This window comes from Stegostoma tigrinum, chromosome 3 (genome assembly GCF_030684315.1).
Source record: "Stegostoma tigrinum isolate sSteTig4 chromosome 3, sSteTig4.hap1, whole genome shotgun sequence".
NCBI lineage: Eukaryota > Metazoa > Chordata > Chondrichthyes > Orectolobiformes > Stegostomatidae > Stegostoma > Stegostoma tigrinum.
The window spans coordinates 76,846,534-76,869,360 of NC_081356.1; the positions used below are offsets into that span (position 1 = coordinate 76,846,534).

The window sequence follows — 22,827 nt, forward strand, 5'->3', positions numbered from 1 at the left end:
CGAACGGACAGTGAGTTGTGAGAAATAGCTTTCTCTTTTCAATTTTGTTATAAGGTAAATCCAGAATATTGTTGCCCAGCCTGTGACATTGTGCACCAATATCCACTTCCAACATACCGACTCCCAAAGTTACCTTTACTACGCCTCTTCACACCCACTCCTTACAAGGATTCCAGTCCATTCTCCCAGTTTCTCCACCTCCATTGTTTATGTTCCAATGATGCCACTTTCCACCAGGGTGTTTCTGACGTGTCTTACTTTATCCTCAACCAACAATTCCCCTACATCATGGCTGAGAAAATCCTCAACCGCGTTCGGCCCACCTGCCCTCAACCCTTCCGCTCCCTCCAGGAACAACAATCAGATTCTCTCTGTTCTCACTTTCCATCCCTCCAGTTTCCGCACGTCACCTTAGTATTGGCAAGACCAAATGAAGACTGGGTGGCTGCTTTGTGGAACACCTCTGCACTGTGCACAGAAATGACCCTGCCCTTCCACCTTGATCCATTGCCAATATTTCTATCCTGGGCCTGTTACAATATTCCAATGAAGCATGCTGAAGGAAAAAATCTCATTTTCCACTTAAACACTTCACAGCTTAGCCCTAGCTATGTCTTGTTTGTGTCTTGCTGACATTACTCTCAGCTGAATGGACCTATTTTCTCATTTTTACCCCTATTTTACATCCCTCTCCTTCCTTTACCACCATTAGCATTCCCTGTCTTTTGTTCCACTCATAATCTGTTCCACTTGATTTCTGTGTTCCCCTCTGACAACAATATTAAAAAAACACTGTTTTCCAGATTCTTTCAGATCTGAAGAAGAGCCAGATTGGGCTTGAAAAAATTCTTCACACGATGCTGGCAGACCTGCTGAGTTTCTAAGGAATTTTCTGCTCTTGTTTCAGATTTCAAGCAAGCACAATAGTTTGCTTTAATATTGCTGTCATGTTGTCTTATAGTTGATGGGTTTTTCTTGTTCTTTCGATGAATTCAGGACTTGCAGATTCTTATCCATGTTTACATAAGTGAAGAGCTCTTCTAACTTCTTAAAATCAAGGGCATTTCTATTGTTGGGAATGGTAAAGAGTTATTAGATACCAATGTGGCTGATTTGAATTAGTGAATACTTATGCTTGGGGTCAGCTAACATTCCTATTAGACCAGTAAAGTTTTCTTCTGGCTGGTGTAGTTCAAGTTGGTCAGTGGTAGACAGCTTTTAAAATGGTTGTCTCCTTCTCAAATTTCATGATATTTCAGACAAAATATGCTTTCTTGCTCAGAATGATGGCTGTTGCTTGCTAATGATGGATGTACATTCTTTATACTCATGATCTTTATGTTTTAAAGAAACCTTGAAGATCCATTTCACGTTCTGAGTTGTTGTGCTGACTTATCCAATGTCAGGTCAGCAACGTTATAATATTCTACAGCTTTCTCAGATTGTATATGCACTCCTATATACTAAGGTGGAATTGTGTTGTATAACCATCAACAAAAAATTGTTCTGTCCTGTTGGAGCAAATGGCATCTGGCTTCTTATAATACTAGTCTACCGGACTTACTAATATTAATGATAAATCACTAGTAACTCTTTGGCGGAAGGGTCATGTATTGATAATAAAAATTAACACATACTAATACAATAAGAGGTTACATTAGTTTAAAGCAGATTAAACACAATAACACTAGGTAAGAGACATTATTATAAACCGAGAGATAATAATTTAGTCTATGCTATATAGCTGTAGATTGTGGAACTGACTAACCACTAACAACAAATAGTCTATCTTATAACTGCTTAGCACCTCAGAGGTAGTCATTTATATTTTAGTGTGCGTGGCTATTCCAATTTGACTGAATTAACCTTTTCAGGCCAATTGCCCTAGGCAGTGTTATGGTTGGGTGAATTGTTACAAATTATGAAGCTTGAACCCAGCCCAAAACGAACTTACCTGCAGTGTTAAAGGAGGGAAAGAATGGCAGGGAGTAGGTCAACCGTTTAAATATTTGAGAAAAGCCAGATTCTAATACCCCTTGGGCTGCCTTCCCAGGGTCTTAAAAGAAAGTTCACCTCTTGACCATCCATTATCCTGCTAATTATATATTATTTGAATATCTAATTGTACATAGGTCATGGGCATAAAGTGTAGGGATTCATTTGTGGTCCAATGTTTTAACAGACTGAAACTATGATTGTTGGGTTTGGATCTTCAGGTTTTTCTGTACGTCTGTACAAAGAAGCTTTTAAAGTCAGCAAAGTGTAGTCACTGCCTGACTATTTAGATAATGACACCTCTCCTGCGTTTTCCAGGAGCAGCTGCAATCCCCACCACCTACTGCTCTGACCTCCATTATTCCCTGTCTGGATGGAAGCCCAGCCTGTCAATCATCTAACTACTAAAACACCAACGGAGGTAAACCTCCAGACATGTGGAGAGGGCTTGCACTTCTGAGCTCTGAGAGAATCTCTGCCTGTCAAAACTCAGAACAAATAGTTTAACAAAGTAATCCACATTTATTCATTCCAAAACTTCCTTTAAACATTATGTTCAAAAAGTTTCCACTTTAGTGAGTTTTGAGAAGATTTGTAGCTCAGGTTGAAGTTCTGGTTGTGAGTTTGCTTGCTGAGCTGGAAGGTTAGTTTTCAGACGTTTCGTCACTTTTTTTTTATTTGAAAAAATATACTTTATTCATAGAATGTACAAAAAATAAAACATTTATACACCTACCCAGTCATGCAAGCCACTCCGGGTTACCCGGGGGTACGTACACCAACTAAAGGAAAAAAAACAAAACAGAGAAAAAAAAACAAAGCAAAGAAACCGCCCCGGCAGTCGTCACCCCGCACAGTCCCAGTTGGGCCCCTGACCAGTTGGGGAAGGCGCCAGCTGGGCCCAGTTATCAGATAGGATTCTTTTCCCTTTTCTGGACGAGGGGGCTCATACGGTGGTCTTTCCCCACTGCGCCTTGGCGGCGGCTGCCCCAAGCTTTAGCGCGTCCCTCAGCACGTAGCCCTGGACCTTGGAGTGCGCCAGTCTGCAACACTCGGTCGGGGTCAGTTCTTTCAGCTGGCAGACCAGCAAGTTGCGGGCAGACCAAAGAGCGTCTTTCACCGCATTGATGGTCCTCCAGGCGCAGTTGATGTTGGTCTCGGTGTGCGTCCCCGGAAACAGCCCGTAGAGCATGGAGTCCCGCGTCACGGAGCTGCTCAGGACGAACCTCGACAAATACCACTGCATCCCCCTCCAGACCTCCTGCGCATAGGCACACTCCAGGAGGAGGCGATGAACAGTCTCGTCCCCACCGCAGCCACCTCGAGGGCAGCGTGCAGTGGTGCAGAGATTCCGGGCATGCATAAAGGACCTCACTGGCAGAGCCCCTCTCACCGCCAGCCAAGCAATGTCCTTGTGTTTGTTTGAAAGTTCTGGCGATGAGGCATTCTGCCAAACGACTTTGGCAGTCTGCGTGGGGAACCACACGACGGGATCCACCCTCTCCTTTTCCCGAAGGGTCCTGAGGATACTACGTGCTGACCACTGCCTGACGGCCTTGTGGTCAAAGGTGTTTCCTTTCAAATTATTCTCCACGAAGGACAGGTGGTACGGAACGGTCCAACTACTCGGAGCATTCCGCGGCAACGAGGCCAGGCCCATCCTTCGCAACACCGGGGACAGGTAGAACCTCAGTAAGTAGTGACACTTGGTGTTTGCATACTGAGGATCTACGCACAGCTTGATGCAGCCACACACAAAGGTAGCCGTCAGGGCGAGGGTGGGGTTCGGTACGCCTTTTCCCCCATTTCCCAGGTCTTTGTACATGGTGTCTCTGCGGACCCGGTCCATCCTCGACCCCCAAATGAAGTGGAAGATGGCCCGGGTGACCACAGCGACGCAGGTCCAGGTAATTGGCCAGGCCTGCGCCACATACAACAGTACCGAAAGCCCCTCGCACCTGACAACCAGGTTCTTACCCGCGATGGAGAGGGACCGGAGCGTCCACCTGCCCAGCTTCTGCTTAAATTTGGCAATACGCTCCTCCCAAGTCTTAGTGCAAGCCCCAGCTCCACCAAACCAAACACACAGCACCTTCAGGTAGTCTGTCCTGACGGTGAAGGGGATGAAGGAGCGGTCGTCCCAGTTCCCGAAGAACATGGCCTCGCTCTTACCCCTATTGACTTTGGCACCCGAGGCCAGTTCAAACTGGCCGCAGATGTCCAACAGCCTACTCACCGACCGACGATCGGTGCAGAAGAAGGCGACATCGTCCATGTACAGGGAGGTCTTGACCTGAAGGCCTCCGCTGCCTGGGATAGTCACGCCCTTCAGGCTCACGTCCTTCCTGATGGAGGCGGCGAAGGGCTCCACACAGCACACGAACAAGGCAGGAGAGAGCGGGCAGCCCTGCCTGACTCCAGATCTAACAGGAAAACTGTCCGATTCCCACCCGTTGATCGAGACTGCGCTAACGATGTTAACGTAGAGCAGCCGGATCCAATTGCGGATGCCCTCCCCGAACCCCAATTTGGAGAGGACATCCCTCATGTAAGCATGAGAGACCCTGTCGAAGGCCTTCTCCTGGTCCAGGCTGATGAGGCAGGTGTCCAACCGCCTGTCCTGTACGTAGGCGATCATATCCCTGATGAGCGCGAGGCTCTCAGCGATCTTCCTGCCCAGCACAGCACAGGTTTGGTCAGGGTGAATCACTGACTCCAGGACAGACCCGACCCGGTTGGCAATGACCTTGGCCAGGATTTTGTAGTCCACGTTCAAAAGTGAAATTGGACGCCAATTCTTAATTTCTTCCCTCTCCCCCTTCCTCTTGTAAATGAGGGTGATGTTGCCCTTCCTCATGGACTTGCACATTTCCCCTGCCCGAAGCGCACTATCGTACACCTCCAGCAGGTCCTGGCCGACCAGGCCCCACAGAGCGGAATACAGCTCGACCGGTAAGCCGTCGCTTCCGGGAGTCCTATTCCTCTGCAAGGACTTGAGGGCTCTGGCCAGCTCATCCAGGGATATCGGCCGGTCCAGCCACTCCCTCGTGCCGTCGTCTAAGACCTCCGTGACAGACGACAGGAGCGACTCGGAGGCCGTGCTGTCCGTGGGCTTCGTGTCGTACAGTCCGGCAGAGAAGGATCTGCTGATCCTCAAAACGTCGGGCCGAGACGACGTCACCGAGCCGTCGTCCTCCTTCAGCCGGCTAAGCACAGAGGTCTCTTTGTGCACCTTCTGAAAGAAGAAACGCGAGCACGTCTCGTCCTGCTCCACGGAGCGGACCCTGGACCGGAAGATTATCCTGGAGGCCTCCGCGGCGAAGAGCGAGGCTTGCTGGCCCCTCACCTCGCGGACGTCCTCCGTGACATCAACCCCCATCAACTGCAGAAGGAGCAGGTTCTGCACCCTTTTCTGGAGTCGCGACAGCTTTCCCCGCCTCTCTCTTGCCTTCTGAACACCCTTGAGGACAAAGAACCTCTTGATGTTCTCCTTCACCGTCTCCCACCAGTCACCTGGAGACTCAAAGAGGGGTTTCACGGTTCTCCAACCGGCGTACACCCTCTGAAGCTCCTCGACGTTCTCTGGGGTCAACCGAGTCGTGTTGAGCTTCCACGTCCCCTTGCCGGCCGGATGGTCATCCTGTACGTGACAGTCGGCCATCAGGAGGCAGTGGTCAGAGAACAACACCGGCTCGACACCGGTGGACCTGACCGAGAACGTCCGTGACACAAACAGGAAGTCTATCCTTGAGCGGATAGACCCGTCTGGCCGCGACAGGTGTACCTCTGCTGCGCTCCATCTGCAGGGGTGCTGAAGACGTCGAGCAGCTTGGCGTCCTTCACCGTGCCCATCAGGAATCTGGACGTGATGTCCAGTTGACTCCCTCCACCTGCTGTCCCCACGCCGGATCTTCCATCTGCATCGATGATGCAGTTGAAGTCTCCGCCTAGGATGACCGGCCTGGACGTAGCCAGCAGGGGTGGAAGCCGCTGCAGGACGGCCAACCGCTCACTCCGTACCGCTGGGGCGTACACATTGATCAACCTCAGGGGAGCATTCCTGTAGGTGATGTCAGCCACTAGGAGGCGCCCCCCCACCACCTCCTGAACTTGAGAGATGGTGAAGTTGTGCCCCCGCAGCAGAATAGCCAGGCCCGAGGAGCGACAGTCGTTACCCCCCGACCAGATCGAAGGCCCACAGGTCCAGGCGCCGGACCATTTCCCGTACCTGCCGAGGTGCGGTATCCCGCACTCCTGCAGAAACAGGAGGTCCGCCTTAATGGTGGTCAGGTAGGCCAACGTGGACACACATCTCGCGGTTGACTTGACGCTGCGCACATTAAATGCTCGCAACTCGTACCCCCATTGTGGGCAGTGACCGCAGTACCCTCCCCAAGTCCAAGGTCCAGCCCCTCCATCTATCCCTTCATGCCCATTGCCCGGGCTAACTGCTGGACGCTCTCCGGGCTCAGGAAACCGTCCGTGCTGCCTTCCGGGTGGCATCCCCCCGTCAGGGGTGCGGAGGCAGGAGGGTCCGGCTCCGGGTCAGGCTGGGGACGCGCTGTTTCCTCCTTCCCGCCTGGAAGTTCCGGGGGGCCCTCCAGTGCGCCAGCGGCACTTGATTGGGTGTCGGAGTGAGCCTCAGGACGCCTCCCATCACCTGGAAGTGGGGTGCTGCTTTCCTTCCCCCTCGAGACCTTTAACTTCTGCTTCGGGTGGGCCCTCTCCGAATCCTCCTCGTCAGAGGAGCTCTTATAGCCCCCCTGTAGCTGCCTCTTCCTGCCTGATTGTTGTGGTTCCTGGGCCCGTCGACGCATCTTCCTCCTCGCTTTCCGGACTGTTGTCCACTCCCCTGGGTCGCCTGTTGCCGCCTCCATTGGCTCCGGGTTGTCGGGGGTGGGGGGGGGGGGAAATCGGAGCCTGCAGGGGTGCTTTGCTGGCCTTCGGCCCATCCTGCACGGCCTGGCCCTCCTGCACATTAGTGGGGTCCTTGCTGGGTCCTGGTGCCTTCCTCTCCTCCGGGGGGGCTGGCCCCGCATTTCCCCTGCCGGCGACCTGGGCGTAGGTGGCACCCCGCTGCGGGCATGCCCTATAGAAGTGGCCCGCTTCCCCGCAAAGGTTGCAGCTTCTCTCTCGTGGGCAATCCTTTGCAAGGTGTCCCTCCTCCCTGCAGTTCCTGCAGATGGAGGCTTTGCAGTCGGCCGCCATGTGACCTGACCTACCACAGGCATGGCAGACTTTAGGTTGCCCTGCATAGGTCAGGTAGCCCCTGCTCCTGCCGATCGCGAAGCTGGACGGTGGGTGTGCGACATTCCCGTCTGCGCCCATCCTCAGCGTCACCTTGACCTGCCTCTTACTCGTCCAGATGCCAAAGGGGTCCACGATGTCAGTTAGGTCCCCTTCCACCTTCACGTACCTTCCAAGGAAGGTCAGGACATCAACTGCTGGCACATGCGGGTTGTACATGTGTACAGTCACCATACAGCTCCTCTGTGCTGGCATCACAAACAGTGGGATAGCGGTCAATACAGAGAGGGGGCCCTCACCTCCTTTCTCCTTGAAAACCTCCAGGAAGCGCTCGCAAAGCTTGGCACTCCGGAAGGTCACGTCGTAAAAACCTCCTCCGGGGAAATCCTGCAGGCAGTAAATGTCCGCAGCAGCGAACCCACAACAGTCCAACAGGACCCTCTTCACAAAGAAGGTGCGGTCCACAGGTGCACCTTCATCCACCTTCTTTACAGAAACACGGATGGTGTTCCGGACCCCCTGACCTGGGGCACGAGCACTTGCCGCAGCCATCGTTGCAGGTTGGCTGCTCCCCTGAACCAGCGTTAGGCCGAAGCCAGCATTAAGATCCACTGGTCGCAAGGGTGCACAGCCAACCCAACGTCCTCCTTTCACCTCCAAGATAGCACTCTCGTCCTCTCGGTCCACAAGAGAGTGGGTCTTTATTGTGTTCGAGATGTAAGCTAGTTCACTGAGCTTGCCGGTTTGTTCCCAGACGTTTCGTCACCATTCTAGGTAACATCATCAGTGAGCCTCTGACAAAGCGCTGGTGTTATGTCCCGCTTTCTATTTATCTGGTTAGGTTTCCTTGGGTTGGTGATGTCATTTCCTGCATTGGTGATGTCATTTCCTGTTCTTTTTCTCAGGGGATGGTAGATTGGCTCCAAATCAATGTGTTTGTTGATGGCGTTCTGGTTGGAATGCCATGCTTCTAGGCCAAGAAACAACACATACGGACCAAATACTGAACTACAGGAGCAACCATCCCAACACCCACAAACGAAGCTGCATTAGAACATTATTCCAACGAGCCACCACACGCTGCACACTGAGGAACTACGAAGAGCAGAAGAAAATCACCTATACAGCGTTTTCAAAAAGAATAGGTACTCTATGAACACAGTCTGCCGATTCCTCAGCAATAAACCCAAACAAACAGACAAAACAGGCTCAGAAACCATAACCACTCTCCCCTACATCAAAGACATTTCCGAAATGACTGCCAGGCTACTCAGACCTCTTGGCATCAGGGTAGCTCACAAACCCACCAACACACTAAAACAGCAGCTAATGAACTTAAAAGACCCTATACAGACAACAAACAAAACGAACATCATCTACAAAATACCTTGCAAGAACTGTGACAAACACTACATTGGACAAACTGGCAGAAAGCTAGCCACCAGGGTACATGAACATCAACCAGCCACAAAATGACATGACCCACTATCACTAGTATCCTTACATACAGATGAGGAAGGACACCACTTTGATTGGGACAACACATCCATCCTAGGACAAGCCAAACAGAGACACGCACGAGAATTCCTAGAAGCACGGCATTCCAACTGGAACTCCATCAACAAACACATTGATTTGGAGCCAATCTACCATCCCCTGAGAAAAAGAACAGGAAATGACATCACCAATGCAGGAAATGACATCACCAGCCCAAGGAAACCTAACCAGATAAGTAGAAAGTGGGACATAACAACAGCGCTTTGTCGGAGGCTCACTGATGATGTTACCTAGAATGGTGACGAAACATCTGGGAACAGACCTTACAGCTCAGTGAACCAGCTTACATCTGGAACACAATAAAGACCCACTCTCTTGTGGACCGAGAGGAGGAGAGTGCTGTCTTGGAGGTGAAAGGAAGACGTCGGGTTGGCTGTGCACCCTTGCGACCAGTGGATCTTAATGCTGGCTTCGGCCTAATGCTGGTTCAGGGGAGCAGCCAACCTGCAACGATGGCTGCGGCAAGTGCTCGTGCCCCAGGTCAGGGGGTCCGGAACACCATCCGTGTTTCCATGAAGAAGGTGGATGAAAGTGCACCTGTGGACCGCACCTTCTTTGTGAAGAGGGTCCTGTTGGACTGTTGTGGGTTCGCTGCTGCGGACATTTACTGCCTGCAGGATTTCCCCGGAGGAGGTTTTTACGATGTAACCTTCAGGAGTGCCAAGCTTTGCGAGCGCTTCCTGGAGGTTTTCAAGGAGAAAGGAGGTGAGGGCCCCCTCTCTGTATTGACCGCTGTCCCGCTGTTTGTGATGCCAGCGCAGAGGAGCCGTATGGTGACTGTACACATGTACAACCCGCATGTGCCAGCAGTTGATGTCCTGACCTTCCTTGGAAGGTACGTGAAGGTGGGAGGGGACCTAACTGACAACATGGACCCCTTCGGGATCTGGACCAGTAAGAGGCAGATCAAGGTGACGCTGAGGATGGGCGCGGATGGGAACATCGTACACCCACCGTCCAGCTTCACGATTGGTGGGAGCAAGGGCTACCTGACCTATGCAGGGCAACCTAAAGTCTGCCATGCCTGTGGTAGGTCAGGTCACGTGGCGGCCAACTGCAAAGCCACCATCTGCAGGAACTGCAGGGAGGAGGGACACCTTGCAAAGGGTTGCCCACAAGAGAAAAGCTGCAACCTTTGCGGGGAAGCGGGCCACCTCTATAGGGCATGCCCGCAGCGGGGGACCACCTACGCCTGGGTTGCCGGCAGGGGCAATGCGGGGCCAGCCCCCCCCGGAGGAGAGGAAGGCACCAGGGCCCTGCAAGGACCCCACTAATGTGCAGGAGGGCCAGGTCGTGCAAGAGGGCCCAGCCCCGCAGGATGGGCCCGAGGCCAGCAAAGCGCCCCTCCAGGCTTCGCTTCCCCCCGACAACCCGGAGTCGATGGAGGCGGCGACAGGCGACCCAGGGGAGTGGATGACAGTTCGGAAAGCGAGGAGGAAGGTGCGTCAGCGGGCCCAGGCACCGCAACCATCAGGTGGGAAGAGGCAGCTACAGGGGGGCTATAAGAGCTCCTCTGATGAAGGAGATTCAGAGAGGGCCCGCCCGAAGCAGAAGCTAAAGATCTCAAAGGAGAAGGAAAGCAGCACCACGCTTCCAGGTGACGGGAGGCATCCTGAGGCTCCCTCCGACACCCAGTCACGTGTCGCTGGGGCACTGGAGGGCCCCCCGGAACTTCCAGTCAGGAAGGAGGAAACAGCGCGTCCCCAGCCTGACCCAGAGCCGGACTCTCCTGCCTCCGTACCCCCGATGGGGGGATGCCACCCGGAAGGCAGCATGGGAGAGTTTCCTGAGCCCGGAGAGCGTCCAGCAGTTAGCCCGAGCAATGGGCGTGAAGGGACAGATAGAGGGGCTGGACCTTGGACTTGGGGAGGGTACTGCGGTCACTGCCCACAATGGGGGTACACGTTGCGAGCATTAATGTGCGCAGTGTCAAGTCCACAGCAAGATATGTGTCCACGTTGGCCTACCTGACCACCATCAAGGCGAACCTCCTGTTTCTGCAGGAGTGCGGGATACCACACCTCAGCAGGTACGGGAAATGGTCCGGCGCCTGGACCTGTGGGCCTTCGATCTGGTCGGGGGGGTAACGACTGTCACTCCTCGGGCCTGGCTATTCTGCTGCGGGGGAGCAACTTCACCATCTCTGAAGTTCAGGAGGTGGTGGGGGGGGGGGGGGCGCCTCCTAGTGGCTGACGTCACCTACAGGAACGCTCCCCTGAGGCTGATCAACGTGTACGCCCCAGTGGTACGGAGTGAGCGGTTGGCCATCCTGCAGCGACTTCCACCCCTGTTGGCTACGTCCAGGCCGGTCATCCTAGGCGGAGACTTCAACTGCATCATCGATGCAGATGGAAGATCCGGCGTGGGGACAGCGGGTGGGGGGACTCAACTGGACGTCACGTCCAGATTCCTGATGGGCACGGTGAAGGATGCCAAGCTGCTCGACGTCTTCAGTGCCCCTGCAGACGGAGTGCAGCGGAGGTACACCTGGTCGCGGCCAGATGGGTCTATTCGCTCAAGGATAGACTTCCTGTTTGTGTCACAGGCGTTCTCGGTCAGGTCCACCGGCATCGTGCTGGTGTTCTTCTGACCACTGCCTCCTGCTGGCCAACTGTCACTTACAGGACGACCAGCCGGCCGGCAAGGGGACGTGGAAGCTCAGCACGACTCTGTTGACCCCAGAGAACGTCAAGGACTTTAAGAGGGAGTATGCCGGTTGGAGAACCATGAAACCCCTCTTTGAGTCTCCGGGCTACTTGTGGGAGACGGTGAAGGAGAACATCAGGACGTTCTTTGTCCTCAAGGGTGTTCGGAAGGCGAGAGAGACAGAGGCGGGGAAAGCTGTCGTGACTCCAGAAAAGGGTGCAGAACCTGCTCCTTCTGCAGTTGATGGGGGTCAATGTCACGGAGGACCTCCGTGAGGTGAGGGGCCAGCAAGCCTCGCTCTTTGCCGCGGAGGCCTCCAGGATAATCTTCCGGTCCAGGGTCCGCTCTGTCGTGCAGAACGAGACGTGCTTGCGTTTCCTCTTTCAGAAGGTGCACAAAGAGAGCTCTGTGCTTAGCCGGCTGAAGGAGGATGATGGCTCGGTGACGTCATCTCGGTCTGACATTTTGAGGATCAGCAGATCCTTCTATGCCGGATTGTATGACACAAAGTCCACGGACAGCACGGCCTCCGCGTCGTTCCTGTCGTCTATCACGGAGGTCTTAGACGATGGCACGAGGGAGTGGCTGGACCGGCCGACATCCCTGGACGAGCTGACCAGAGCCCTCAAGTCCTTGGAGAGGACCAGGACTCCCGGGAGCAACGGCTTACCGGTCGAGCACTTCGGGCAGGGGAAATGTGCAAGTCCACGAGGAAGGGCATCATCACCCTCACTTACAAGAGGAAGAGGGAGAGGGAAGAAATTAAGAATTGGTGTCCAATTTCACTATTGAACGTGGACTACAAAATCCTGGCCAAGATCATAGCCAACCGGGTCAGGTCTGTCCTGGAGTCGGTGATTCACCCTGACCAAACCTGTGCTGTGCCGGGCAGGAAGATCGCTGAGAGCCTCGCACTCATCAGGGATACGATCGCCTACGTACAGGACAGGCGGGTGGACACCTGCCTCGTCAGTCTGGACCAGGAGAAGGCCTTCGACAGGGTCTCTCATGCTTACATGAGGGACGTCCTCTCCAAATTGGGGTTCGGGGAGGGCATCCGCAATTGGATCTGACTGCTCTACACCAACATCGTTAGTGCAGTCTCGATCAACGGGTGGGAATCGGACGGTTTTCCCGTCAGATCTGGAGTCAGGCAGGGCTGCCCGCTCTCTCCTGCCTTGTTCGTGTGCTGTGTGGAGCCCTTCGCCGCATCCATCAGGAAGGATGAGAGCCTGAAGGGCGTGACTATCCCAGGCAGCGGAGGCCTTCAGGTCAAGACCTCCCTGTACATGGATGATGTCGCCGTCTTCTGCACCGATTGTCGGTCGGTGAGTAGACTGTTGGACATCTGCGGCCAGTTTGAACTGGCCTCGGGTGCCAAAGTCAATAGGGGTAAGAGCGACGTCATGTTCTTCGGGACGACCGCTCCTTCATCCCCTTCACCATCAGGACAGACTACCTGAAGGTGCTGTGTGTTTGGTTTGGTGGAGCTGGGGCTTGCACTAAGACTTGGGAGGAGCGTATCACCAAACTGAAGCAGAAGCTGGGCAGGTGGACGCTCCGGTCCCTCTCCATCACGGGTAAGAACCTGGTTGTCAGGTGCGAGGGGCTTTCGGTACTGTTGTATGTGGCGCAGGCCTGGCCTATTCCCTGGACCTGCGCTGCTGCAGTCACCTGGGCCATCTTCCACTTCATTTGGGGGTCGAGGATGGACTGGGTCCGCAGGAAAAAGACCTGGAAAATGGGGGAAAAGGGCGTACCGAACCCCACTCTCGCCCTGATGGCTACCTTTGTGTGCGGCTGCATCAAGCTGTGCGTAGATCCTCAGTACGCATACACCAAGTGCCACTGCTTACTGAGGTTCTACCTGTCCCCGGTGTTGCGAAGGATGGGCCTGGCCTCGTTGCCGCGGAATGCTCCGAGTAGTTGGACCGTTCTGTACCACCTGTCCTTCGTGGAGAAATTTTTGAAAGGAAACACCTTTGACCACAAGGCCGTCAGGCAGTGGTCAGCACGTAACATCCTCAGGACCCTTCGGGAAAAGGAGAGGGTGGATCCCGTCGTGTGGTTCCCCACGCAGACTGCCAAAGTCGTTTGGCAGAATGCCTCATCGCCAGAACTTTCAAACAAGCACAAGGACATTGCTTGGCTGGCGGTGAGAGGGGCTCTGCCAGTGAGATCCTTTATGCATGCCTGGAATCTCTGCGCCACCGCACGCTGCCCTCGAGGTGGCTGCGGGGGGGGGGGGGGGGGGGGGAACGAGACTGTCGATCACCTCCTTCTGGAGTGTGCCTATGCGCAGGAGGTCTGGAGGGGGATGCAGTGGTATTTGTCGAGGTTCGTCCTGAGCAGCTCCGTGACACGGAGCTCCGTGACACGGGACTCCGTGCTGTACGGGCTGTTTCCTGGGACGCACACCGAGACCAACATCAACTGTGCCTGGAGGACCGTCAATGCGGTGAAAGACGCTCTTTGGTCTGCCCGCAACTTGCTGCTCTGCCAGCTGAAAGAACTGACCCCGACCGAGTGTTGCAGACTGGCACACTCCAAGGTCCAGGACTATGTGCTGAGGGATGCGCTAAAGCTTGGGGCAGCCGCCACCAAGGCGCGGTGGGGAAAGACCACAGTATGAAACCCCTCGTCCAGAATAGAAAAAAGGGCCCTTCCTGGTAACTGGGCCCAGCTGGCGCCTTCCCCAACTGGTCAGGGGGCAACAGGGACCGTGCGGGGAGACGACTGCCGGGGTATTTTCTTTGCTTTGTTTTTTTTCTTCTTTGTTTGTTTTTTTCCTTTAGTTGGTGTACGTACCCCCTGGGTAACCCGGAGCGGCTTGCATGACTGGGTAGGTGTATAAATGTTTTATTTTTTGTATATCTTATGAATGAAGTATATTTTTTCCAAATAAAGTACAAGGTGACGAAACGTCTGAAAACTAACCTTCCAGCTCAGCGAGCAAACTCACAACCAGAAGTTTCCACATCTTGGATGGCCAATCTATGCTTTTACCAATTTCAAACACATTCATAAATGACCTTTCCTCCCCATAACTGAGAATTTTTAATTGCTCTTATCATCTTCTCTGACTCACTCCATCCTTCTCCAAGGCAAAAAAAATTCAAAACATTCACCTTTTTGGGTGTTCATTTTTCTGAGGGTCCATATTTCAACAAGACATTGCAAATCAGTCATGATCACCTTTTTTTTTTATTAGGATTGCTGTGCATCTTACGCTGAACAGTTGTTTGAACCCAGCGCAGACATGTGAAGTTTTGGTGGCAGTGCATTACCCAGCTGCCCTGTAAACACCCCTCCAAGCTTTCACTGTCATTAGACAGAAACTAAAATCATCCCCAGCAGAATTAAAGGATTGTTCTGGGAGCACAACTACAAACATGCCACTTAATTAAAACATTATATTGTGGGTTGTAAAAATAGGATACAAGAATGATTAGTACCTTGTAAAGCCCAAATGTATAGGTGGTCTTTGTTACTATTTCAAGCCTGCTTAAGTAAATAAAGGCTACAGTCCATACATTATTATCCTGTTCCTTAGCAAGATAAGTAGTTATACTCAGAGCAGTTCGGATGTCAATATTTCCAGTCCTGTTATGCAGAACAAAAACAGAATAAATTTTGATCAAAATGATTTCAGTAACATTTCTGAATAAAAATAAATTTTAATTTTAGGGGTTTTGTTGAGGCTCTTCCTCATCACTTATTTGACTGCTAGGGGTTATTACACATTCCCTAGCAGTGGCCAATATAGTCCAGCTACCTGATAGACACTGAATTCTGCTGGAATAACAACAAGATCATGTCGGAGTTGCTGGTAGTCCTCATCCACGAAAATAACATCAACAACATTTATTAACTAGAACTATTTACGGGAGGTGGTAAGAGGGGATATCTGATGTTCTTATAGCATTATTTCTTACACACAAGCCCAGTAGCTGCTTTTAGAATAACTGTAGTTCAACTTTTACACCACATCTCTCTGAAGTTCATTCCTTTCACACGAGTATGAACATTTACATCCAGCTGCTGAGGCATTACCTCCAGTGGTGTTCTTGCATTTCTTTATGCATATGTTGCCTTTTGGTTTCCTTGAAAGGTGAACACATTGATTCTTGTTCTGTGACACATCCAAGGATCTGAATGTAACAGCAGTGATGCCGAATCAAAGAGAGATTGATTCAAAAGCCAACTCTCCATCATAACCTCCTGAAGAGAAAGGCAATGACCTGAAATTCGTATTCTTGTCTTCTTCTGCATTGGACTCTATTTTATTAATTCATGGGAGATGGGCCAGCATTTATTACCAACACCTAATTACTCCAAGGGGCTACAGTTGCAAGTAGGCCATATCAAATAAGGACCACAGATTTCTTTCCCTAAAAATCTGATTAATGAGTGTCCTCTTAGGACAATTGGCAGTGGTTACGTAGTTGCTACTAGATCATTTTTTGTTTGAGTTTTTTTTAAAAGTTGAATTCAAATTTCACTATCTGCCACGGTGGGATTCAAACTCATGGACCTAGGCTATTGGCCTGAGCTTCTGGATTGTTAGTTCAATGACATTATCATTGTGACACTGTTACCCTTAGGAAATATTAAAACATCAGCTGAAAAATAATGAAGTTCCTTCTGCTCACATGAGCAGGTCTGTAGCTACATCATCACTGCTGCTGTGAAACTGGTTAACAAAAAGAAGAACAAAGAGTATTCCTACTAGCCCTAGGAGTAGGAATTTCTCTTCATAGGTAGTGACATCGCCTCCACAATTACTTTAGGCCAAGGTTGTTTCTGTGTTTAACATCTTGGGAAATCCTTCAGAAAGTAGGAGTACAGCATTACGTTCAATGGTATAAAGCTTTGGACGAGAAAATATGTGAATTTCATGTATTGTACTCTGGTCTACAGATGACTGATCGATAGCAGGGTATTCAGAGTAGGTCACCTGCTTACCAGTCTCAATCTCATTTGAGACTTTGGGCTGATTAAATGTTGAAGATGTATATTTTAATTTCCCCTTCATACTTTATTAATCCCTCCTTCATAAAAAAATCACATTCATTTTGAAGTTGATTACTTCAATTAACAAACGCTTGCTTTTCAAATGTAATGTTCAGTAAACGAATACTTGGATCTCTGTTCTCTCTCAAGAGTTTCTTCTTCAGATGCTGTTGACTGTTTTTGTCAACTAATATTTCACACATATCTTCAAGCATTGAATATTTTAGTAGAAGAGAGCTTTTTCCACTAGAAGAGCTTCCCTTTCTGCAATTATTTCTCAAGAAGCTCCACAGGATTTGTGGAAACATTTCTTTGCTTTCCTCAATCAGTTCTGCTTTCTCAATCATGCTGTGTAATTGATAATAGTTAGGCTTTTAGCTTTGCAGTTTCTTTTAAGTGGTTAGAATTCCTTAACACTTGTTTATAATTTAGCTCAGTTTAATGGCCAGCCTTAAACTTTGTGATATTCCTCAGCTACAGTATGTCAGTAGTTTGAGTTTTCTATTGTTTTACTGAAAGAAAATTGAGTATTTCCAGAGCTTGCAGCTGCAGAGTTAGCTGCCACATTAATAATTTTAAACATTCAATATTAGTTTGGTAGAACTCAACTACCCCTTTATTTCTGGGCATGCATTCACAAGAGTCAAGAGTAGGAATAGGCCATTCAGCCCCTCAGGTCTGCTCCCCTATTCAAATAGATCATGACTGACCTGATTGTAGATGTGGGGTTACATACTATTGATAACCTTTCATCTCATGATTATCAAGATTCTGTCTATTTCTGTGTTAAAAATATCCAAGGACTTTCCTTCCATCACTTCTTAGGGAGAGCGTTCCAAATACTCATGATGCTCTGAAAATTGTTTGCCTCGTTTCTCTTCCAAATTGGCAACCACAGATTTTTAAACTGTGACACCTATTTTGAGATTCTACCATAGTGGTAAATACTTTTAACATCTAAAAGAATATTTTCTTAACAACCTGTTCAGAGATATTATAAATCTCTGGAGCAGGTGGGACTTGAACCCAGGCCTCCCAGCTCCAACATAGGGATACTGCCACTGCACCACATACCCCATCAACAGCCCTCAGAATCTTATCTATTTCAATCATGTCACTTATTCTGAATTCCAATGGATACAAACCTAAACTTGTGGAATGTTTTCTTATATGGCAAGTTGCTTATTCAAGGTATTTGTCTGAAAGGGGAAATACCTTTTGGTGATCTGTTGCCAGTTTAAAACCATTATGAATCTCAAGTTTATTTGGAGTGTCTTTGTACATTATTGTAATTATTTGTTGCATTCAGTCGATTTAGGATATTATCCACCCTATCTGAATTTGAAATGTTCTTGAATCTGCGTCAAAGCTATAATAAAATCCCCTTCATGCATCATTGAAGATTCCTTTCTAACTCCATTATCTACTACTTCCAAGATATTGTGATCACCTTGATATCTGTAAAAGTTTCTCAAGTCTTGCTGGTGTTTACTTGTGAATTATAATAAGCTCCTTTTCAGTCACTTACTTTAAACATTAGAGCATCTACAATTGTCACTGTTCATTGCACCTAACTTGTAACATGTTTCCTTCATTCCCAGTTGAGTTTCCTGGACATTTGCCACAATGCTGTTCATCTCTGAAAAGTTATGAAAGTTTAGCAGAGACTTCAGGATAATAGTCTTTGTCTCCTATAAAATGCCTTTATAACGAGAAGGAAGGCACATCTGTATCTAACAGTAGTTTCTGCTTTTGTTATATCTCATGTTGGGAATTGGGTGCGGGGTGGTGTTGAGGAGGAGCAGAGGGTGAAGGTCAGATGCGATGGAAACAGGAGAAAAAAAAACTCCTTGATAATAACAAGGTGTGGAGCTCGATGAACACAGCAGGCCCAGCAACATCAGAGGGGCAGGAAAACTGACATTTCGGGTCTAAACTCTTCTTCAGAAATGGGTGAGGGGAAGTGGGTTCTGAAGTAAGTATGGAGTGAGGGGGAGGCAGAAAGAAGACAGATAGAGAAGATAGATGGAGGGGAAACAGACAGGTCAAAGAGGTAGGGATGGAGCCAGTAAAGGTGAGCGTAGGTGGGGAGTTAGGTAGGGGATAGGTCAGTCCGGGGAGGACGGACAGGTCAAGGGGGCGGGATGAGGCTAGTATGTAGGAGATAGGGGGGTGGGGGGTGTGCTTGAGGTGGGAGGAGGGGATAGGTGGTTGGAAGGACAGGTTAGGGAGGCAGGGACAAACTGGGCTGGTTTTGGGATGCGGTCGGGGGAAGGGAGCTTGTGAAGTCCACATTGATAACATTGGGCTGCAGTGTTCCCAAGTGGAATATGAGTTGCTGTTCCTGCAACCTTCGGGTAGCATCATGGTGGCACTGCAGGAGGCCCAGGATGGACATGTCGTATAAGGAATGGGAGGGAGGAGTTAGAATGGTTTGTGACTGAGAGGTGCAGTTGTTTAGTGCAAACCACGTGTCGGTGTTCCGCAAAGCGGTCCCCAAGCCTCCATTTAGTTTCCTCGATGTAGAGGAGGCCACAATGGAATGATGAACGTCTGCTTGATGTGGAAAGTCTTCTTGGGGCCCAGGATGGGGGTGAAGGGGCAGGTATCGCACTTTCTGTGGTTGCAGGGGAAAGTGTTGGGTTTGGTGGTGGAGTGGACAAGCGAGCCACGGAGAGAGTGGTCTCTACGGAAAGCAGATAAGGGTGCGGAAGTAAAAATGTCTTTGGTGTGGGGTCGGATTGCAGATGGCAGAAGCAGAGGATCCAACGCATCATCCTCCTACTCTTCTGCCATCTGTAATCCGACCCCAAAGACATTTTTCCATCCCCACCTTTGTCTGCTTTCATGAGTGACCACTCTCTCCGTGACTCCCTGGTCCACTTCACACTCCTCTCCAGCCCAACCATGCCCGGCAACCACAGGAAGTGCTACACCTTCCCCCACACCTCCTCCCTCACCTCCATCCCATGCCCCAAGAAGACGTTCCACGTCAAACAGAGGTTCACCTGCACATCTGCTAATGTGGTATATTGCATCTGGTGTTCCCATTGTGGTGAGCATTGGGGCCGGGATATTAAAATGAGGCCTTGGAATTTGGGGCCTCAACATGCAATCTCCTTGCTCATCCAGACCCCTAGCATGGACTGAATTTACCTGGCTTAAAATTAAAACCAATCTGCTCAGGTTATCCAATGATAAAATGAAAAGTAAATGAAACACATCTTTAGTTTTATTTTGGCAAATATTAACAATTCACACTTATGCCAGGCCATTTTAAGTAGGTCAATGCTACATTCTATCAATATCAGTCAACATTCCTTCCATCTGTGATCAAAACATGACATTCCAAGCATGTTAGGAACAGAAAAAAAACTCATGAATAATTGTCAAGGATCAGAAAGTACATGACATTCTTGAGCTACTAACATTCAGTTTTTCTTGTTGTTCTAAGCCATCTAGCAATTCTCAATTTCTGTTTCTGTGGATAGGATAGATTTTCTCTCTTGAACTGGAGTTGATAATGCTTCACTTGTATTGTGAAAAAACCTTCAATAATATGTACAATATTACCATGTGCTCATTTTTACAAAAGGAATTAATAAATAATTTTCTTTAATATTTCTATTTTGATGCAGTACTCACGTTTCTAGGTCAAATGCATCACTGATTAGTTGTATTCTGCTTGAACTTGGGATAACCTATGGAAGAGGAATTCAGAATTTAAAAGTAGTAATTAAATAATTAACAGATTCAAAACAAATGTGTCTGACAAATAATTTTTACAATTTGGGTTTGCATGCAATACCATGCTCGCACTCAGAATTAATAATGATTTATTCTCCATTGAGATTAATTGAACTCATTTTCCAACAGAAAATGTGAATGTCAAAGCAGAGGCAAAGACGTAAAATTTTCTAAAAGTAAAGAGTGACTCTGTTTGGAAAAAGGCAGTGGAAGCTTGCATCTCGAAGTCCCATCCCGAATGCATTGCCAGTCATTTTTGCCAGTGGCTGCAGCACCAGAATCATATTCGGCCACATTCTGTCACACCATGGCCTGGTGGAATTTTATAGAGCAGTGACAGTGCCCCTACCTCTAGGTAGATAGCCACATCCAAATGCAACATGACCTGAACAACATTTAGTTTGGGCTCTGTAGCAAGTTCAAGTCTCACTTGCTCCAGAACTTGTATCATAACATCCTAAAAAGGTGGATTAGAAAATATCTAATCTCATGGTCTAGTATGTCCACCATCCATAATTGCTTCCAAGCAAGGGGATCAAATTTGGCTCAATGATGAATACCGAAGGACATGCCAAGTGCAGCAGCAGGCATATCTAGAAATGAGGTGTCATTCAGTGAAGCTGTAACACAGGATTATCTGCATGCCAAGCAGCATTAGCAGCAAAAAGATTAACAGATTCAAGTGATTCCACAATTGTCAAATGGCACTTTCTCAACAATAACCTTCTTACTGAGATCAGTTCAGGTGCACCAGGCCCACTCAGTTCCTAATCTCATGAATCTAAACATGACCAAAAGAGCTAAACTTGTGAGTAAGGGGAGCTGCCCTTGACATTAAAACTGCATTTGACCAACTTTGACGTCAATGAGTGCAAACAAAAGGGGATTCAATGGGAATTAGAGGCAAGCTTTCTGCCAGCTGAAGCCATAATTAGCACTAAAATGCTTCTGGTTGTTGGAGGTCAATCATCTCAACCAAAGGACAGAACCACAGCAGTCCCCCATGGTGGTATCTTAGGTTCAATTGGCAACAGCTCCTTCAGCAATGGTCTTCCCTCCATTGTAACGTTGGAAACAGGGGTGTTCACTGATGATTACACAATATATAACAACATTTATAACTCCCCAAACACTTAAATTGTCCACATCCAAATGCAACATGACCTGAACAACATTTAGTTTGGGCTCTGTAGCAAGTAACCTTTGTGCCATAGCAGTACGAGGAAATTACCATCTCCAAACATCAGCAAATATCCAACAGAATTACTGAGTGTTTCATTAACAATATTCTGAGGGTTAGCCTTGACCTGAAATTTAACTGGACCAGCCCTATATATCATAGCTACAAGGCCAAGTGTGAGCCTGGAATTCTACAGAGGGTAAATTACCTAGTAACTCTTATTATAACAGGAAATGGCCAAATCCCACACATAATTAAACTAAAACCCAATTTGTTATGACAGGAGTAGGGTTTCCCCTGTAATAATTACTCCCTAAACACCCAGAGAAACTCATCATTCCCCTTGTAATCTGTTAAAAGAGTGTTTAAAAGAAATAAATATCCCTGATCTCCACTTCACAAGTAACAAGAAACAATTTCTTTATTTAGCCCAACAATGAGCAAGTTAACAAAATTACTATTAAAACAACAACCCCCCCCAAAACTACTAACTACTTCCTAACTGGTCTAAATTCTACTGACTGCTATTTAAATAAAAACAAGCCCCACTAATAAACCCAATTAATAAGAAGCAATAAATTGCAACTTAATCTCTCCAAGTTCACATAGACTATTCTGAATCTTCTGTCATTTCCACTCTCTTTACAAACACCCTTCTTCTGTTAATTCTGCTGCTAGGGCTGTTTTCTCTATAGTTTTTTTTCAAAGTGAACATTGAGCTAAAATACCATGGTTCCTTTGATTGATTGATTACTGGATTAATTAATTAATTAGATGTGTTTTCTCTGGGAGCTGAATGGTACTAACTCTAACATGTAGCTGATAACTGTGTCTCAGGAGCACAAAAGCTTTTGTGCTCCTGAGATGCTGCTTGGCCTGCTGTGTTCATCCAGCTTCATACTTTATTATCTTGGATTCTCCAGCATCTGCAGTTCCCATTATCACTTATAGCTGATAACTGTCCCCAGTTTCCCAAATGGCCTCGTCTTATATATCCGTAATGAGTCAATTTCTTATGATTGGTTTCAGGTTGTCAACACCATCACATTTAAATTCAATTGGCTTTGTTTATCTAGGTGATTCTTTTAATTGTCTGAATTCAAACTCATCACAGCATTAAAACAAGATTGTTGTTTTGCCTGCTACCTGTAAGGCTTTTTTTCATAGACTTGTTTCACTTTTTGAAGATCTCTGTACTGGCAACTTCAGCTGCTGCTCACAGACATGCATATTTTTAAAAAATTCTAAGTACATACAAAGCACAAGTTTCTTAAAGGAGCTGCATGTTTTAGCTTCCTGCCTTCAACCTCACATTTACTCTCAGCAACTTGGTAACACTCTTCAAAGTCTGTCTACTATCAAAAGTCAGGAGTCTGTTGGAACACTCTTCATTTATAAGTGCTGGTGATCAAGATGCTTGACACAATCCAAAACTAAGCAGT

The 22,827-nt window shown here is 48.7% G+C and overlaps 1 protein-coding gene across 3 annotated transcripts in view; it reads right to left on the reverse strand.

Moving 5' to 3' along the window:
* The window catches only part of LOC125450806 (aminopeptidase N-like), a 128,374-nt gene that overhangs the window by 26,475 nt on the left and 79,072 nt on the right, over positions 1-22,827 (reverse strand). For 2 of the 3 annotated variants that reach the window (XM_059644683.1, XM_048527015.2), the window contains exons 13-14: positions 20,104-20,159; positions 14,901-15,048 (exon numbers count right to left, since the gene is read on the reverse strand). In XM_059644683.1, coding sequence (XP_059500666.1) covers positions 14,901-15,048; positions 20,104-20,159 — 204 coding nt within the window. The remainder of the gene's footprint in view (positions 1-14,900; positions 15,049-20,103; positions 20,160-22,827) is intronic. The other variant, XM_059644684.1, reaches the window with a different exon arrangement.